The 13,979-nt window shown below is 45.2% G+C and overlaps 1 protein-coding gene across 5 annotated transcripts in view; it reads left to right on the top strand.

The window, feature by feature from the left end:
• The window catches only part of LARGE1 (LARGE xylosyl- and glucuronyltransferase 1), a 621,285-nt gene that overhangs the window by 191,989 nt on the left and 415,317 nt on the right, over window positions 1-13,979 (top strand). For 2 of the 5 annotated variants that reach the window (XM_060414118.1, XM_042247183.2), the window contains exon 1: window positions 1-13,979. This exon is cut by the window's left edge and continues 18,386 nt beyond it. The exons of the other annotated variants lie outside the window; for them this stretch is intronic. In XM_060414118.1, the coding sequence (XP_060270101.1) occupies window positions 13,853-13,979 (127 nt within the window). In that variant the 5' untranslated portion in view covers window positions 1-13,852. 5 annotated transcript variants of the gene reach the window in all.

Genomic DNA, 13,979 nt, shown 5'->3' with positions numbered 1-13,979 from the left:
TGGTTTATGAAATCCTATTCAGCCCTTGGAGAAGTGTGCTGGCACCTGGGTGCCTTTTTTTATGCTCTGTTTCTGTGATTAGCAGTAAGCCGAGGACACTGGATGCCAGGGGGCAAGGCAGGAGGAAGGGAGGCTAGAGGATCACTCAGAGAATTAGGATGGAAAGGATGTTTTCCCCAAAGCTCAGTGTCCCAGCACTTCTGATCTGAATTGACTACTGATAGCAACTTCTCATGCCTTGAGGTTCTATTATGTGCTGGCATGAGGAAATTACATACATTGTCTTGTGGAATCCTCACAAACTTGCCAGATGTGTATTGTTGTTCCATTTTTCAGATGAAGAAACTGAGACTGGGAGTTTCAGAACCTCAATTGGGGTGGCATGGGGAGCAGCGTGTATGCTAAGTCCCTTCATTCATGTCCAACTGTATGAGACCCCATGGACTGCAGCCCGCCAGTCTCCTCTATCCATGGGATTATCCAGGCAAGAATACTGGAGTGGGTTGCCATGCCCTCCTCCAGGGGATCTTCCCGACCCAGGGATCGAACTCGTGTCTCTTACCTCTAACCTGAACTGGCAGGCGGGTTCTTTACCACTAGCGCCACCTGGTTGGCTTCTCTGGTGGCTGAGATGGGGAGCAGAGAGGGAACCACATTCTCTCCTTGGTTTCTTGACTCCTCCTTGGGAGAAAGCTCCTTTGCATCCTGATTCTCTGAGTGATCCTCAAGCCTCCTTTCCTTCTGGCATCCAGCATCCCTCAGCTCATCACTAATGTTGTGCCCACTGGGCCTAGAAATGTGGTTACAATTTATTGTCCAAGCTGGAGTGCTTTAAAAGATGCTATAATTAGGCTGGGACAGCAGGCATAAATGAGGATGGTGCTTAGTCACTCAGTTGTGTCTGCCCCTTTGGACTGTAGCCCACCAGGCTCCTCTGTTCATGGGATTTTTCAGGCGAGAGTACTGCAGTAGGTTGCCATGCCCTCTTCCAGGGGATCTTCCAGACCCAGGGATCGAACCTGCGTCTCCTGCTTCACAGGCGGATTCTCCACCTGCTGAGCCATCAGGGAAGTCCACTAAATGGGGATTGGTTCAGGATAAACTAAGACGCTTCTGCTACACCTGGGGCAAGGGGATGCTTTCATGCTCCTTTTGGCAGCAGAGATGGCACAATGCATGTTGCCCTCCCCTGGCTTCTGCGGTACCCCTCCTGTCACCAGGAGTCATCCGAGGTCCCTGAGAGTCCCGCTGGTCCTCCACATGCCTGGTGCAGGAGGGCGTGATGAGTTTGATTCCACAGCATCTCAAATAACCACTGCCCCTTCTGCTCAGCACGCAGCCTCCATGCCCAGATCACCTTGGAGGATCTGTTTAACTCCCTCTACCCGGAGGGACTGGCCTTCTCTGCAGCCTTTGAGCACACCTGGGTTGAGGAGATGATTCTTTTTCCCAGAATGGGCTCTATTTGCATTCCACCAGCAATCTTCTTACTCAGAGGGATTCCAGGGACATTAAATTAACAGAAAATTACATTAGTGCTAAGAACCAAACTCGATTATCTGAAATACAAGTATTTATTGTAAGGACTCAAACAACCTCATCTCTGCCTCCCCACGCCTCGATCTTATCCTCAGTATTTCATTAATACCATTTTCCTTTTCGTTGGCAGTGTTTTGGGGGAGCGAGGCAGATTGTCTCAAAGGCAGAGTCTGCTGCGGTGATACTGTGTACCAGCACAAGGAGGGTTTGTCTGTGGCTTTTCCCCATGTAACTTGCTGGCTATCCAGGCAGTGGTCCATGAATATGAATTCTGATAGAGGCCACACCCTTCCCCTTCGCTTGCCTCATCTCCTTCCTCTGCTCACTTTTGCCCTAGCTCCGCAGATATTTGTGTGCCTTTATTTTTGCCCCTTCTGTTTTCTCCCCGGAGAAAAATTCCCATATCAGAGCTCAAACCCAAGTCCCCTTGTACATGGGGCTGTGTCCCCGTCCACATTGTGCTCCTGGTCCTTACTCACCCTTCTATTAGAGTGCCTTGTGTAAGACTGGTGCTTCATATGTGCTGTAAACAGAGGACTACCAGCCCTACGTCATAAAGTTAAAGAGTCATGAATGCATGTAGAGCACAAAATACAGAACCAGGCATATATTAATTAATATTACAACTACAGTTGTTGTTATTGAACACTGGGAAGGTGATAAAGTACCAGGTCTTGGTGTAGGTCCCCCTCACTGAAATGACAGCTCCTCCGGGGTAGGAGCCCTATTATCTTGCTCAGTTTTGTATCCCCAGGGCTGAATACAGGTGCTGCTAAGTGTTCAATAAGTTTAATTCTTATTGCAAGGTAACAGTCCACTGGGGAAAGATCCTTTTGATCTTTCTGATAAAGATCCTTTAGCCCCCTACATACCTGGGGGAAGTGTGTGGCAGGGAGCAGGGCACAGGGTCTGAGATTAATTAGAGTTCTGTGATAAGCAGATGACAGACATGGCAAGTCTTGCAGGCGTGCAGGGTCATCTCAGGTCACTGCAGGGCTGAACCTTACTGTCTACATGGGGTGCCACCGCCTCTGTGGAGAGGGAGAGAGGACCCTTCTGACCCGTACACCGTTGGGGATGTGGGTGCATTGCAGGAGGTTTGGTCTTTATTGTCAAGATGCGCCTCCTTTCTAGAAGCTTTGCCATAAGATGGCTTGGTGTTGGGAGAGTTAAATTTCATGTGGATTACCATCCCCTCAAAGGGTAAAAATGAGCATCAACTCAAAATGGATCATAGACCTCAAATAAACGTAAGAACAAAAGCTGTAAAACTCTGAGAAGGAAACACAGGAGTAAATCTTTGTGACCTTGAATTAGGCAGTTGTACCTAAATATGACACTAAAAGCATGAGCCAAAAGAAAAAAGTGACTTCATCAGAATTTAAATCAATGGTGTGAATACCATTAAGAAAGTGAAAAGACAGCTAAAAACATATATGATTACAAATATTTTCTTCTATCTGATAAGGGACTCATATCCAGAATAGATGAACAATGTTTGTAGTTCAACAAAGACAAGTAACCCACTTTATTATTCTTTTTAATTTTTTAATTTTAATTTTTAATTTTTAGTTTTTTATTTTTTTAATTTTAAAATCTTTAATTCTTACAGGTGTTCCCAAACATGAACCCCCCTCCCACCTCCCTCCCCATAACATCTCTGTGGGTCATCCCCATGCACCAGCCCCAAGCATGCTATATCCTGCGTCAGACATAGACTGGCGATTCAATTCTTACATGATAGTATACATGTTAGAATGCCATTCTCCCAAATCATCCCACCCTCTCCCCCTCCCTCTGAGTCCAAAAGTCCATTAGACACATCTGTGTCTTTTTTCCTGTCTTGCATACAGGGTCGTCATTGCCATCTTCCTAAATTCCATATATATGTGTTAGTATACTGTATTGGTGTTTTTCTTTCTGGCTTACTTCACTCTATAATCGGCTCCAGTCTCATCCATCTCATCAGAACTGATTCAAATGAATTCTTTTTAACAGCTGAGTAATACTCCATTGTGTATATGTACCACAGCTTTCTTATCCATTCATCTGCTGATGGACATCTAGGTTGTTTCCATGTCCTGGCTATTATAAACAGTGCTGCGATGAACATTGGGGTACATGTGTCTCTTTCCATTCTGGTTTCCTCGGTGTGTATGCCCAGCAGTGGGATTGCTGGGTCATAAGGCAGTTCTATTTGCAATTTTTTAAGGAATCTCCACACTGTTCTCCATAGTGGCTGTACTAGTTTGCATTCCCACCAACAGTGTAGGAGGGTTCCCTTTTCTCCACACCCTCTCCAGCATTTATTGCTTGCAGATTTTTGGATCACAGCCATTCTGACTGGTGTGAAGTGGTACCTCATTGTGGTTTTGATTTGCATTTCTCTAATAATGAGTGATGTTGAGCATCTTTTCATGTGTTTGTTAGCCATCCGTATGTCTTCTTTGGAGAAATGTCTATTTAGTTCTTTGGCCCAGTTTTTGATTGGGTCGTTTATTTTCCTGGAATTGAGCTGCACAAGTTGCTTGTATATTTTTGAGATTAGTTGTTTGTCAGTTGCTTCATTTGTTATTGTTTTCTCCCATTCAGTAGGCTGTCTTTTCACCTTGCTTATAGTTTCCTTTGTTGTGCAGAAGCTTTTAATTTTAATTAGATCCCATTTGTTTATTTTTGCTTTTATTTCCAAAATTCTGGGAGGTGGATCATAGAGGATCCTGCTGTGATTTATGTCTGAGAGTGTTTTGCCTATGTTCTCCTCTAGGAGTTTTATAGTTTCTGGTCTTACATTTAGATCTTTAATCCATTTTGAGTTTATTTTTGTGTGGGGTGTTAGAAAGTGATCTAGTTTCATTCTTTTACAAGTGGTTGACCAGTTTTCCCAGCACCACTTGTTAAAGAGATTGTCTTTACTCCATTGTATATTCTTGCCTCCTTTGTCAAAGATAAGGTGTCCATATGTGTGTGGATTTATCTCTGGGCTTTCTATTTTGTTCCACAGATCTATATGTCTGTCTTTGTGCCAGTACCATACTGTTTTGATGACTGTGGCTTTGTAGTAGAGCCTGAAGTCAGGCAAGTTGATTCCTCCAGTTCCATTCTTCTTTCTCAAGATTGCTTTGGCTATTCGAGGTTTTTGTATTTCCATACAAATCTTGAAATTATTTGTTCTAGTTCTGTGAAAAATATGGCTGGTAGCTTGATAGGGATTGCATTGAATTTGTAAATTGCTTTGGGTAGTATACTCATTTTCACTATATTGATTCTTCCGATCCATGAACATGGTATATTTCTCCATCTATTAGTGTCCTCTTTGATTTCTTTCATCAGTGTTTTATAGTTTTCTATATATAGGTCTTTAGTTTCTTTAGGTAGATATATTCCTAAGTATTTTATTCTTTTCGTTGCAATGGTGAATGGAATTGTTTCCTTAATTTCTTTTTCTACTTTCTCATTATTCGTGTATAGGAATGCAAGGGATTTCTGTGTGTTGATTTTATATCCTGCAACTTTACTATATTCATTCATGAGCTCTAGTAATTTTCTGGTGGAGTCTTTAGGGTTTTCCATGTAGAGGATCATGTCATCTGCAAACAGTGAGAGTTTTACTTCTTCTTTTCCAATTTGGATTCCTTTTATTTCTTTTTCTGCTCTGATTGCTGTGGCCAAAACTTCCAGAACTATGTTGAATAGTAACGGTGAAAGTGGACATCCTTGTTTTGTTCCTGACTTTAGGGGAAATGCTTTCAATTTTTCACCATTGAGGATAATGTTTGCTGTGGGTTTGTCATATATAGCTTTTATTATGTTGAGGTATGTTCCTTCTATTCCTGCTTTCTGGAGAGTTTTTATCATAAATGGATGTTGAATTTTGTCAAAGGCCTTCTCTGCATCTATTGAGATAATCATATGGTTTTTATTTTTCAATTTGTTAATGTGGTGAATTACATTGATTGATTTGCGGATATAGTAACCCACTTTAAACAGGGCAAAGGACTTGAATAGACATTTCTCCAAAGATTTACAAATAGCCAATAGGCACTTGATAGCCAATAGGCTCAGCATCATTAGTCATTGGGGAATGCAAATCAGACCCACAGTTGGGTACCACTTCACACCCACTGCTGCTGCTGCTGCTAAGTCGCTTCAGTCATGTCCGACTCTGTGCGACCCCATAGACGGCAGCCCACCAGGCTCCCCCATCCCTGGGATCCTCCAGGCAAGAACACTGGAGTGGGTTGCCATTTCCTTCTCCAATGCATGAAAGTGAAAAGTGAAAGTGAAGTCGCTTAGTCGTGTCCGACTACTAGTGACCCCATGGACTGCAGCCTACCAGGCTCCTCTGTCCATGGGATTTTCCAGGCAAGAGTACTGGAGTGGGGTACCATTGCCTTCTCCATCATACCCACTAGGGTGGTGATTATCAAAAAGACAGAAAATAGCAAGTGTTGGATAGGATGTGGAAAAATCAGAACCCTTGGACCTTGCTGGAGGGAATGTAAAATGGCCCAGGCACTTTAGGAAACAGTCGGGCAGTTCCTCAAGGTTATGCATAGTCTGCTGCTGCTGCTGCCGCTGCTGCTAAGTCGCGTCAGTCTTGCCTGACTTTGTGCGACCCCATAGACGGCAGCCCACCAGGCTCCCCCGTTCCTGGGATCCTCCAGGCAAGAACACTGGAGTGGGCTGCCACTTCCTCCTCCATAGTCTATAACCCAGCAATTCTACTCCTACGTAAATGCCTAAAAGGACTGGAAACAGATACTCAAACTTATACACCAATGCTCATAGCAACTTATTCATAATATTAGAAAAGAAACTCCCCAAATGTCTATAAATTTTTTTTTAATCTGACATAGCCATACAGCAGAATGTTATTCAGAACCCACTCCAGTATTCTTGCCTAGAGAGTCCCTTAGAGGAGCCTGATGGGCTACAGTCCCCAGGGTCACAAAGAGTCAGTACAACTGAAGGGACTTAGCACACAGCCCGCAAAAAGGAATGACATATTGATACCTGCTACAGTATGACTGCACCTTGAAAGTAAAAGTGAAAGAAGCCAGCCACAAAAGGACGTACATATGATTCCATTCGTATGAAATGTCAAAATAAGCCATTGCATAGAGACAGCAAGGGTTTCCCAGAGTCAGGGGAGGATAAAATGGGGCGTGACAAGACTGGGTAGAGGGTTTGTTTTTTGGGTCGTGAAGTTATTCTGGAATTAGATGGTGGTGATGGTTGCATAACTCTAGGGATATAGTAAAAACCACTGACTTGTGTACTTTAAAGGGGTAAATTTTATGATTTGTGAATTATAATGTCTCAATAAAGTGTTCTTTTAAAAAAGAAAACCAACAGATACAAATGGAGCTGGTTTGGGTAAAAGGCAGGACCAGGAGGCCCAGGTTCTCTCAGCTGTTCATTGTCTTGACCTCACTTTTCAAGGTGTTCCAGAGATGCTATCACCTTTCCAAGGGGCAGAATCTGGGGGGCCTCTGTGTCCTCTGGCTTGGGTATTATCTAGTTCTAGGAAACTAATGTGAGGGATGTCAGGGCAGCAAGAGGAGGTGTGGAGATGATTCCCTTTCTCTTTTAAAAAATATTTCTCTTTATTCAGCTGCTTTGGGTCTTAGTCGCAGCTCTCAGGAGCTTGTTTGCCTCACGCGGGATCTCCCATCAAGGCACACAGCCTCTGCCTTTGCAGTGTGCAGGCTCTGGGGCACTCAGGCTTTGGCAGTTGCCGTGTGTGGGCTTAGTTGCTCCATGACATGTGGGATCTTAATTTCCCAACCAAGGATCCAACCCACGTCCACTGCATTGCAAGGCAGATTCTTAACCCCTGGGCCACCAGGGAAGTCCCAAGACGCTTCCCTTTCCATTTGGCTGTGAAAGGGGTGTGCTCACCAGCCTCCTGGTCTAAGTAGAAGTAGGAGAAGGCCACTGTGATGACTTGTCACTTGAAGTACAGGTCAGTTCTGTGCCAGAGTGGAGGCAAGGTTGTTAGGAAAGAGAAACTTGAACCCCCTCTTCCCTCCCCCATTGTAATGTGGAGGTTGAATGGGACTTCCCTGCCGGTTCTCGGGACAAAGGCAGACAAAGGGACAAAGTGAAAAGTATGTTGCAGATGGCCATGGCTATGTTGCAGAGCACTGCACTGTTGCCGCAGTTCCGTGCTTCAACCCCTTCAGTGGGTTCTTGATGCTCTTAGGGTGGGAGCCATTGTCAAGGCCTTGAGTGACCTTATCTGACCTTGCATGCCCTGACCTGCGTCACAAGGCTGCTTGCTGGACAGTCCTACTCTCTCCTAGTCCTCCATTCCCTTGACCTTGCCTGCGATCTTCTGTCCTGTCGGTGAGCTTGTGTTTGTCTTTTAAAATCCAGCTTTTCACCATGTTATGGGTTGACTTCTATCCCTACCCTGCCACCCGCCACAAACAATATTGAAGTTATAATTCCCAGTGCCTATAGATGTGACCTTACTTGGAAATAGTCTTTGTGGTGGGTCAGGTTAAGATGAAGTCATGAGGGTGAGGTCTAATCCAACATGACTGGCATCCTGATAAGGGGAAATGTGGATGCACACGTGTGCAAAGCAAGGACTCGAGGAGATCCAGCCACAAGTCAAGGAGTGCCTGAGGCCACCAGCAGCTGGGAGAGAGGCCTGGGACCGTTCTCCCTCAGGGCGGTCAAAAGGAACCCACCCTGCTGGCATCTTAATCTTGGACTTCCAGCCTGCAGAAATGAGAGAGAAGGCATTTCTGTTGTCTGTGCCATCCTGTTTGTGGTACTTCCTTACAGCAACCCCGAAAGATGGATGTGCACCATCTTCATGAATAGTTTTCTCCAACAAACCATTCACTACTTCTAGCTGTTTATCATTTGACTATTATACTTAACACATTACATTATATTTAATTCTGTTTGTGCCTCTAAATAGACTGTGATGGTAGGGATGACCTGTTTGAATTCCCTAAGGCTTAATGGCATATATGTCATACAGGAAGGACGGATGGATGGATCAAAAAGTCAACTAATCTTTCTTGATTCCAAAAGAGAAGAGCTAAGTTCTTTGTGTCAAAGTTAAAAATGCAGATTAGCATTTGAAAGATAGATGCGTCACCTCTATTTGAGTCTCTCTTTGGCAAGCAGTCTTCAGGCATGCGTATCCCAGCGTAAATAACTTTGGATGTGTTAAAGAGGTCACCAGTGTTTAAGTTCATTAAATTAATGTTGTCATTGAGTTGCTGAGTCTGTTACAGGTTGTAAACTATTCACTGTATTTCTGTGATTCTGCTGTAGAGTCATCTTCAGGAATATGAGGTGTATTAAAAATAGAGTTGCTTCATGCCATAGCGTCCTGGACCAGGAATTAAACAATGCAGGTCTACTGCTTAATGCTGTGTGGATTTCATTTGTTCATCCGCTCAGGTGTTCAACCAAAATTTAAGTGCAAACATTCTGCCAGGAACTCTGAATATCAGGGGTACAGAGATAAAAGCAGTAAGCTGTTCCCCGTTAGGAGCTTGTAGTCTGGATGGCGTGTGAGAGGTGAATGAAGTGAAATTGTCATTGTTGTTCAGTCACTAAGTCATGTCAGACTCTTTGTGATCCCATGGACTGCAGCATGCCAGGCTTCTCTGTCCATCACTATCTCCCCGAGTTTCTTCAAACTCATGTCCATTGAGTCAGTGATGCCATCCAACCATCTTATCCTCTGTCACTCCCTTCTCCACTTGCCCTCAATTTTTCCCAGTATTAGGATCTTTTCTGATGAGTCAGCTCTTCACATCAGGTGGCCAAGGTGTTGGAGCTTCAGCATCAATGCTTCCAATGAAGATTCAGGGTTGATTTCATTAAAAGTGATAGGGCAGGGGGGCTGTGGGCATTGAATAGGATACTCAGTCTCTAAAGGTAGCTGTGAGAAAAGGCTTGGTCACAGGTGATTCGCCTGGCCACAGGTAACAGGGAGGGTGGTGTTCTGGACTCCAAAAAGCACATGCAAAGGCACTGTGGCTAGTCCAAGGCCCCAGAGGCAGATCCCTGAGAAAAGGCTTGCGGTGACAGCCAGCAGTGGCTACAGCATGGGGATAAGCAAAGCGGCCTCTGATTGTGAGTACTTTGGAAGTGACTGCCGTTGTTTGGGTGCAGAGGTCCCAGGGTACTTTTCAGAAATTCAGTCACATTGTTGTTTTTCTCATTGGCAAATAATTTGCGTACTTTTACCCACCACTCACCTGTCCATCCACTGGCAGAACACGTACACTTGTGCACACACCTTGTGTCTGCAGGAACTGTACGTTTCTGTCTCATTCCCAGGACCACTGCAGGCCTTGGGACAGCCTGGTCCCTCCTCTCACTAACACTGGGCTGCTGAGGTGCTTATCATTTCCTGAATTTCACTCCTTTATTACTGTCTCCTCAAATTATCTGATTGGAGTGTGTCATCTTCCTGTCAGGAATTTGACAAGCTATTCCTTTTCCTGAAATACATGGGGTTTTTCCCCTCAGATACCCAGCTTTTGCTGAAATACCACTTGCTCCATAATTTCCCTCTGATCACTCAGTCTATTTATTGATAAAACCCTAAGAAGCTTTTGGGCCAACCCAAATAAAAATGCAAACCTGTCTCCCATGACTTATCATCTCTAAGTTTCTACTTGATTTTTCTCCTTAGTACTTGTCACTCTTTGTGTGCTTATTTGCTCAGTCATGTCCATTTCTTTGCGACCCCATGGACTGTAACCTGCCAGGCTCCTCTGTCCATGGAATTCTCTAGGCAAGAATACTAGAGTGGGTTGCCCAAGGGATCTTCCCAACCCAGGGATTGAACCTAGGTCTCCCACATTGCAGGTGGATTCTTTACCATCTGAGCCACCAGGGAAGCTCTAACTCATTAGTATGTTGCAGAAGGTGGTGTGTGTGTGTGTGTGTGTGTTTACATGTGTGTGTGTTTACATGTGTGTTTACATGTGTGTGTGTTTACGTGTGTGTGTTTACATGTGTGTGTTTACATGTGTGTGTGTTTACATGTGTGTGTGTGTTTGCATGTGTGTGTGTGTTTGCATGTGTGTGTGTTTACTTTACTTGGGTCTGTATCTCTTCCCAGGACACACACAAATAAAACCTTCATGGGACTAAGGATTTTTCTCTTTGTGGAATGGTGTTGTACCCCAACACTGAGAACTGTACCTGGCTTGTTATAAGTCTCTGTAATTACATGCCAAAGGGATGAGAGGGGTAGGGAATGAAGATGGTGTGTGTGTGTGTGTGTGTGTGTGTTTGTATGTATGTGTGCACGTGGATGCGTGCAGGTCCTCACACACCTGTCTCTTCTGCTTCTCCTGACACCAGCTTCTGCATGAAGCTGAGAAATTGACATCTGATGTGCAGGAGGAGCCAGGGCCGGGCTGGTGTCCATCCTGCATCCTGTCTGTTGGCCTTCGTCATTATTGTCAACATTGTCTGTTGCTTGGGAGTAAGCTCTGAAGGCATGTCCAAATGGGGGCAGTGCTGCTTTGGGGGCAATGGTGGCATTTTTAGCTGATTTTTAGTTGGAGTAAATGAAACACCTCTTAAGATGCTTCTCTGGGGGAGACAGAAGTCAGTGGCTGTGGGAGGTCTGGAGGGCTCCAGTCTGATTCATTGTGTTCTTAGCACATTGCTCTTTCATGCATCCGAGCATAAGGATATCTTTGGGTCCTCATCTCTTAATATAATGCACTGAGGCTTGTATATGTCCCCCCAAAGCTGGCTTTTAATGCTTTCCCCATGACATTGTTTATTGCCCCTGCCCTGGTCACTTGAGAAAGACTTTCTTCAATTCATCTGCCTTTCCTGCCCTGACTGTCCCTTTCAATGGGAGGGTTGGTTGTAGTCACTGTCTTTGCTGGGACTCAATGTGTGATTATCTCCTTTCCAACTCCGTACCCCATCATGTATCTCCTCTTGCCAAGTCTGCACTTGGAGTTCTGTATATATTGTATTTAATCAACCATGATAAAATCAACCATGGCCACTTAATGGAAGCAAAGGGTTTGGAGAGCTTCCAGGTGGGTGGACACTTGGAGGTGCTGGGAGGGTGGGGCATCCAGATGGCATGAGTGTGCTGAGCCCCTCTCTATTTCCTACCCAGTGCATCTCTTCCATTTGGCTGTTTCTGAGCTGTGTGTATTCTTTAAAATAAACTAGTGGTTGTAGGTAAAGTGCTTTTCTGAGTCTTATGAGTCAGTTCAGCAAATCATAGAGCTCGAGGAGGGGATCTTGGAAACTCCCAGACTTTAGAGCTGGTTGGTTCAGGAGGCCCAAACTTGTGGCTGGTGTCCAAAGTGGGACACATTCTTGGGAGCTGAGTCTTTCACTTGTGATGTTGGCATTGACTCCAGGTAATGTCAGAATTGAACTGGATTCGAGGGCACTCAGATATGCGAGGGAAGGGAAAAAAAAAAAAACCACATATATTTGATGTCAGAAATGTTGAGTTCAACCTGTTTGTTGCTTTGCACTGTTGTCATTTTGTAGTTCAGCATGGTGTTCACTGCGCTCTCTTTGGGCAAGTTAATGGCTCAGGTTTCTCAAAGAGTATTAGAAGATTAAAGAATTTCTCAACCTCAGCACTTAGATGTTTGGGACCTGAAAATTCTTTGTATTTGAATGAAGTTTGGCAATTTACCCAGCTTCTACCTGCCAGACGCCAGTGGCTCCCTGCTCCTGACACATGCATGTACCGTTGTGATATCAAAAATGTCTCCAGTCATTGTCAAATGTCCCGGGGTGGGAGGCAGGGGGCAAAGTCACCCTCAGCTGAGACGTACTGGCGTAGAATAAGACTTCATCAAGTGTTCCTAAAAACATCACTGTTCTTCTGATGATGATGGTGATAGAGACGTAATTCTTTAACTTATCTCCCAAGTATTTATGTAGTGCCTACTCTGTACATTGCATGGCATGAGTTCAGAGAGATAAACTGAGGTTGTTTAGTCACTAAGCCACGTCTGACTCTTTGCAGCCCTATGGACTGCAGCATCCCAGGCTTCCTTGTCCTTCACTCTCTCCCAGAGTTTGCTCAGATTTATGTCCCTTGAGTGGATGATGCCATCAAACACTCTCATCCTCCGTTGCCCTCTTTTCCTGTCCTCAGACTTTCCCCAAATCAGGGTCTTTTCCAAGGAGTTGGCTCTTCCCATCAAGTGGCCAAAGTATTGAAGCTTCAGCTTCACCATCAGCCCTTCCAATGAGTATTCAGGGTTGATTTCCTTTAGGATTGGCTGGTTTGATCTCCTTGTAGTCCGAGGGACTCTCAAGAGTTCTCCAGCACCACAGTTCGAAAGCGTCAATTCTTTGGCATTCAGCCTTCTTTATGGTCCAGCTCTCACATCTGTACATGACTATATGAACCTTTGTTGCCAAAGTGATGTCTCTGCTTTTTAATACACTGTCTAGGTTTGTCATAGCTTATCTTCCCAGGAGCAAGCATCTTTTAATTTCATGGCTGCAGTCACTGACTGCAGTGATTTTGGAGCCCAAGAAAATAAAATCTGTCACGGTTTCCTTTTTTCCCCCATCTATTTGCCATGAAGTGATGGGACCAGATGCCATGATCTTGGTTTTTTGAATGTTATAAGCCAGCTTTTTCACTGTCCACTTTCACGGAAATAATGTCAGCCTGTGGCTCCTGCCCTCTGGCAGGTTATGATGGGGTAGGAGAATCTTCCAATGTTGCCTGAAGTGTTTTGGCCCAACTTGATCACAGCAGAAGAACGATGATGAGGCAAGCTCACTGGCTCTCAGGCTTCTTCCTGGTAGACAGATCTCCTCTTTTGATTTCCAGTGAACTTGGTGACGCAGAGAGGAAACTCCCTTGTGGGTTGATCCCCTGCTTCCTGTTGACACCTGGCCTAGGAAGGGCTGACCCTGACCCAGAGCAGTGGCTCTTTGAAAGGGCAGCCATTGTCCACTGGGGCTGCTCCTTGATGCTTTCAGAATTCCTGCCAGGATCTTGTTGGGAGAGCACCGCCGCCTCCTCAGTCTGCACCTCATAAAGCAGCAGGAGGGTCCTTTCCACGCACAGCACCTCTGCTCCACAGTCTCCATCAAACCTGACCACTGGCCTTCTGGAATCTTCTGGAACTGCTGCACGCTGCTCCTCCCTCACCTCTGACTCACTCCCGCCAACTCCTCTCCTGCCCCTGCTGCTCCTCCTGCCTGTTCAGTTCGCCTGTTCCCACCAGTTGCTCTCCTGACTGCCCCTCTGGGAATGTTCTCCCCCCGAGATCCATCAGAGCCCATTCCTTAACTCCCGCTTCCCTTAGGGCCCTTTATGAAACAGCAAGCCTCTCGCCCCCCTGCCTGTATCTCCTGGCCTTGTGTTCTTTACAGCTCCTCACACAGCCACTGTGTCCTGCCATCGTCGAGGCTGTGGCTTATCTGTGTTCTTCCTCTAGAAG

Source organism: Ovis aries, chromosome 3 (genome assembly GCF_016772045.2).
Source record: "Ovis aries strain OAR_USU_Benz2616 breed Rambouillet chromosome 3, ARS-UI_Ramb_v3.0, whole genome shotgun sequence".
NCBI classification, from domain to species: domain Eukaryota; kingdom Metazoa; phylum Chordata; class Mammalia; order Artiodactyla; family Bovidae; genus Ovis; species Ovis aries.
Note: the sequence above shows the minus strand (reverse complement) of the source record. Positions and strands in the feature narration are given on the sequence as shown.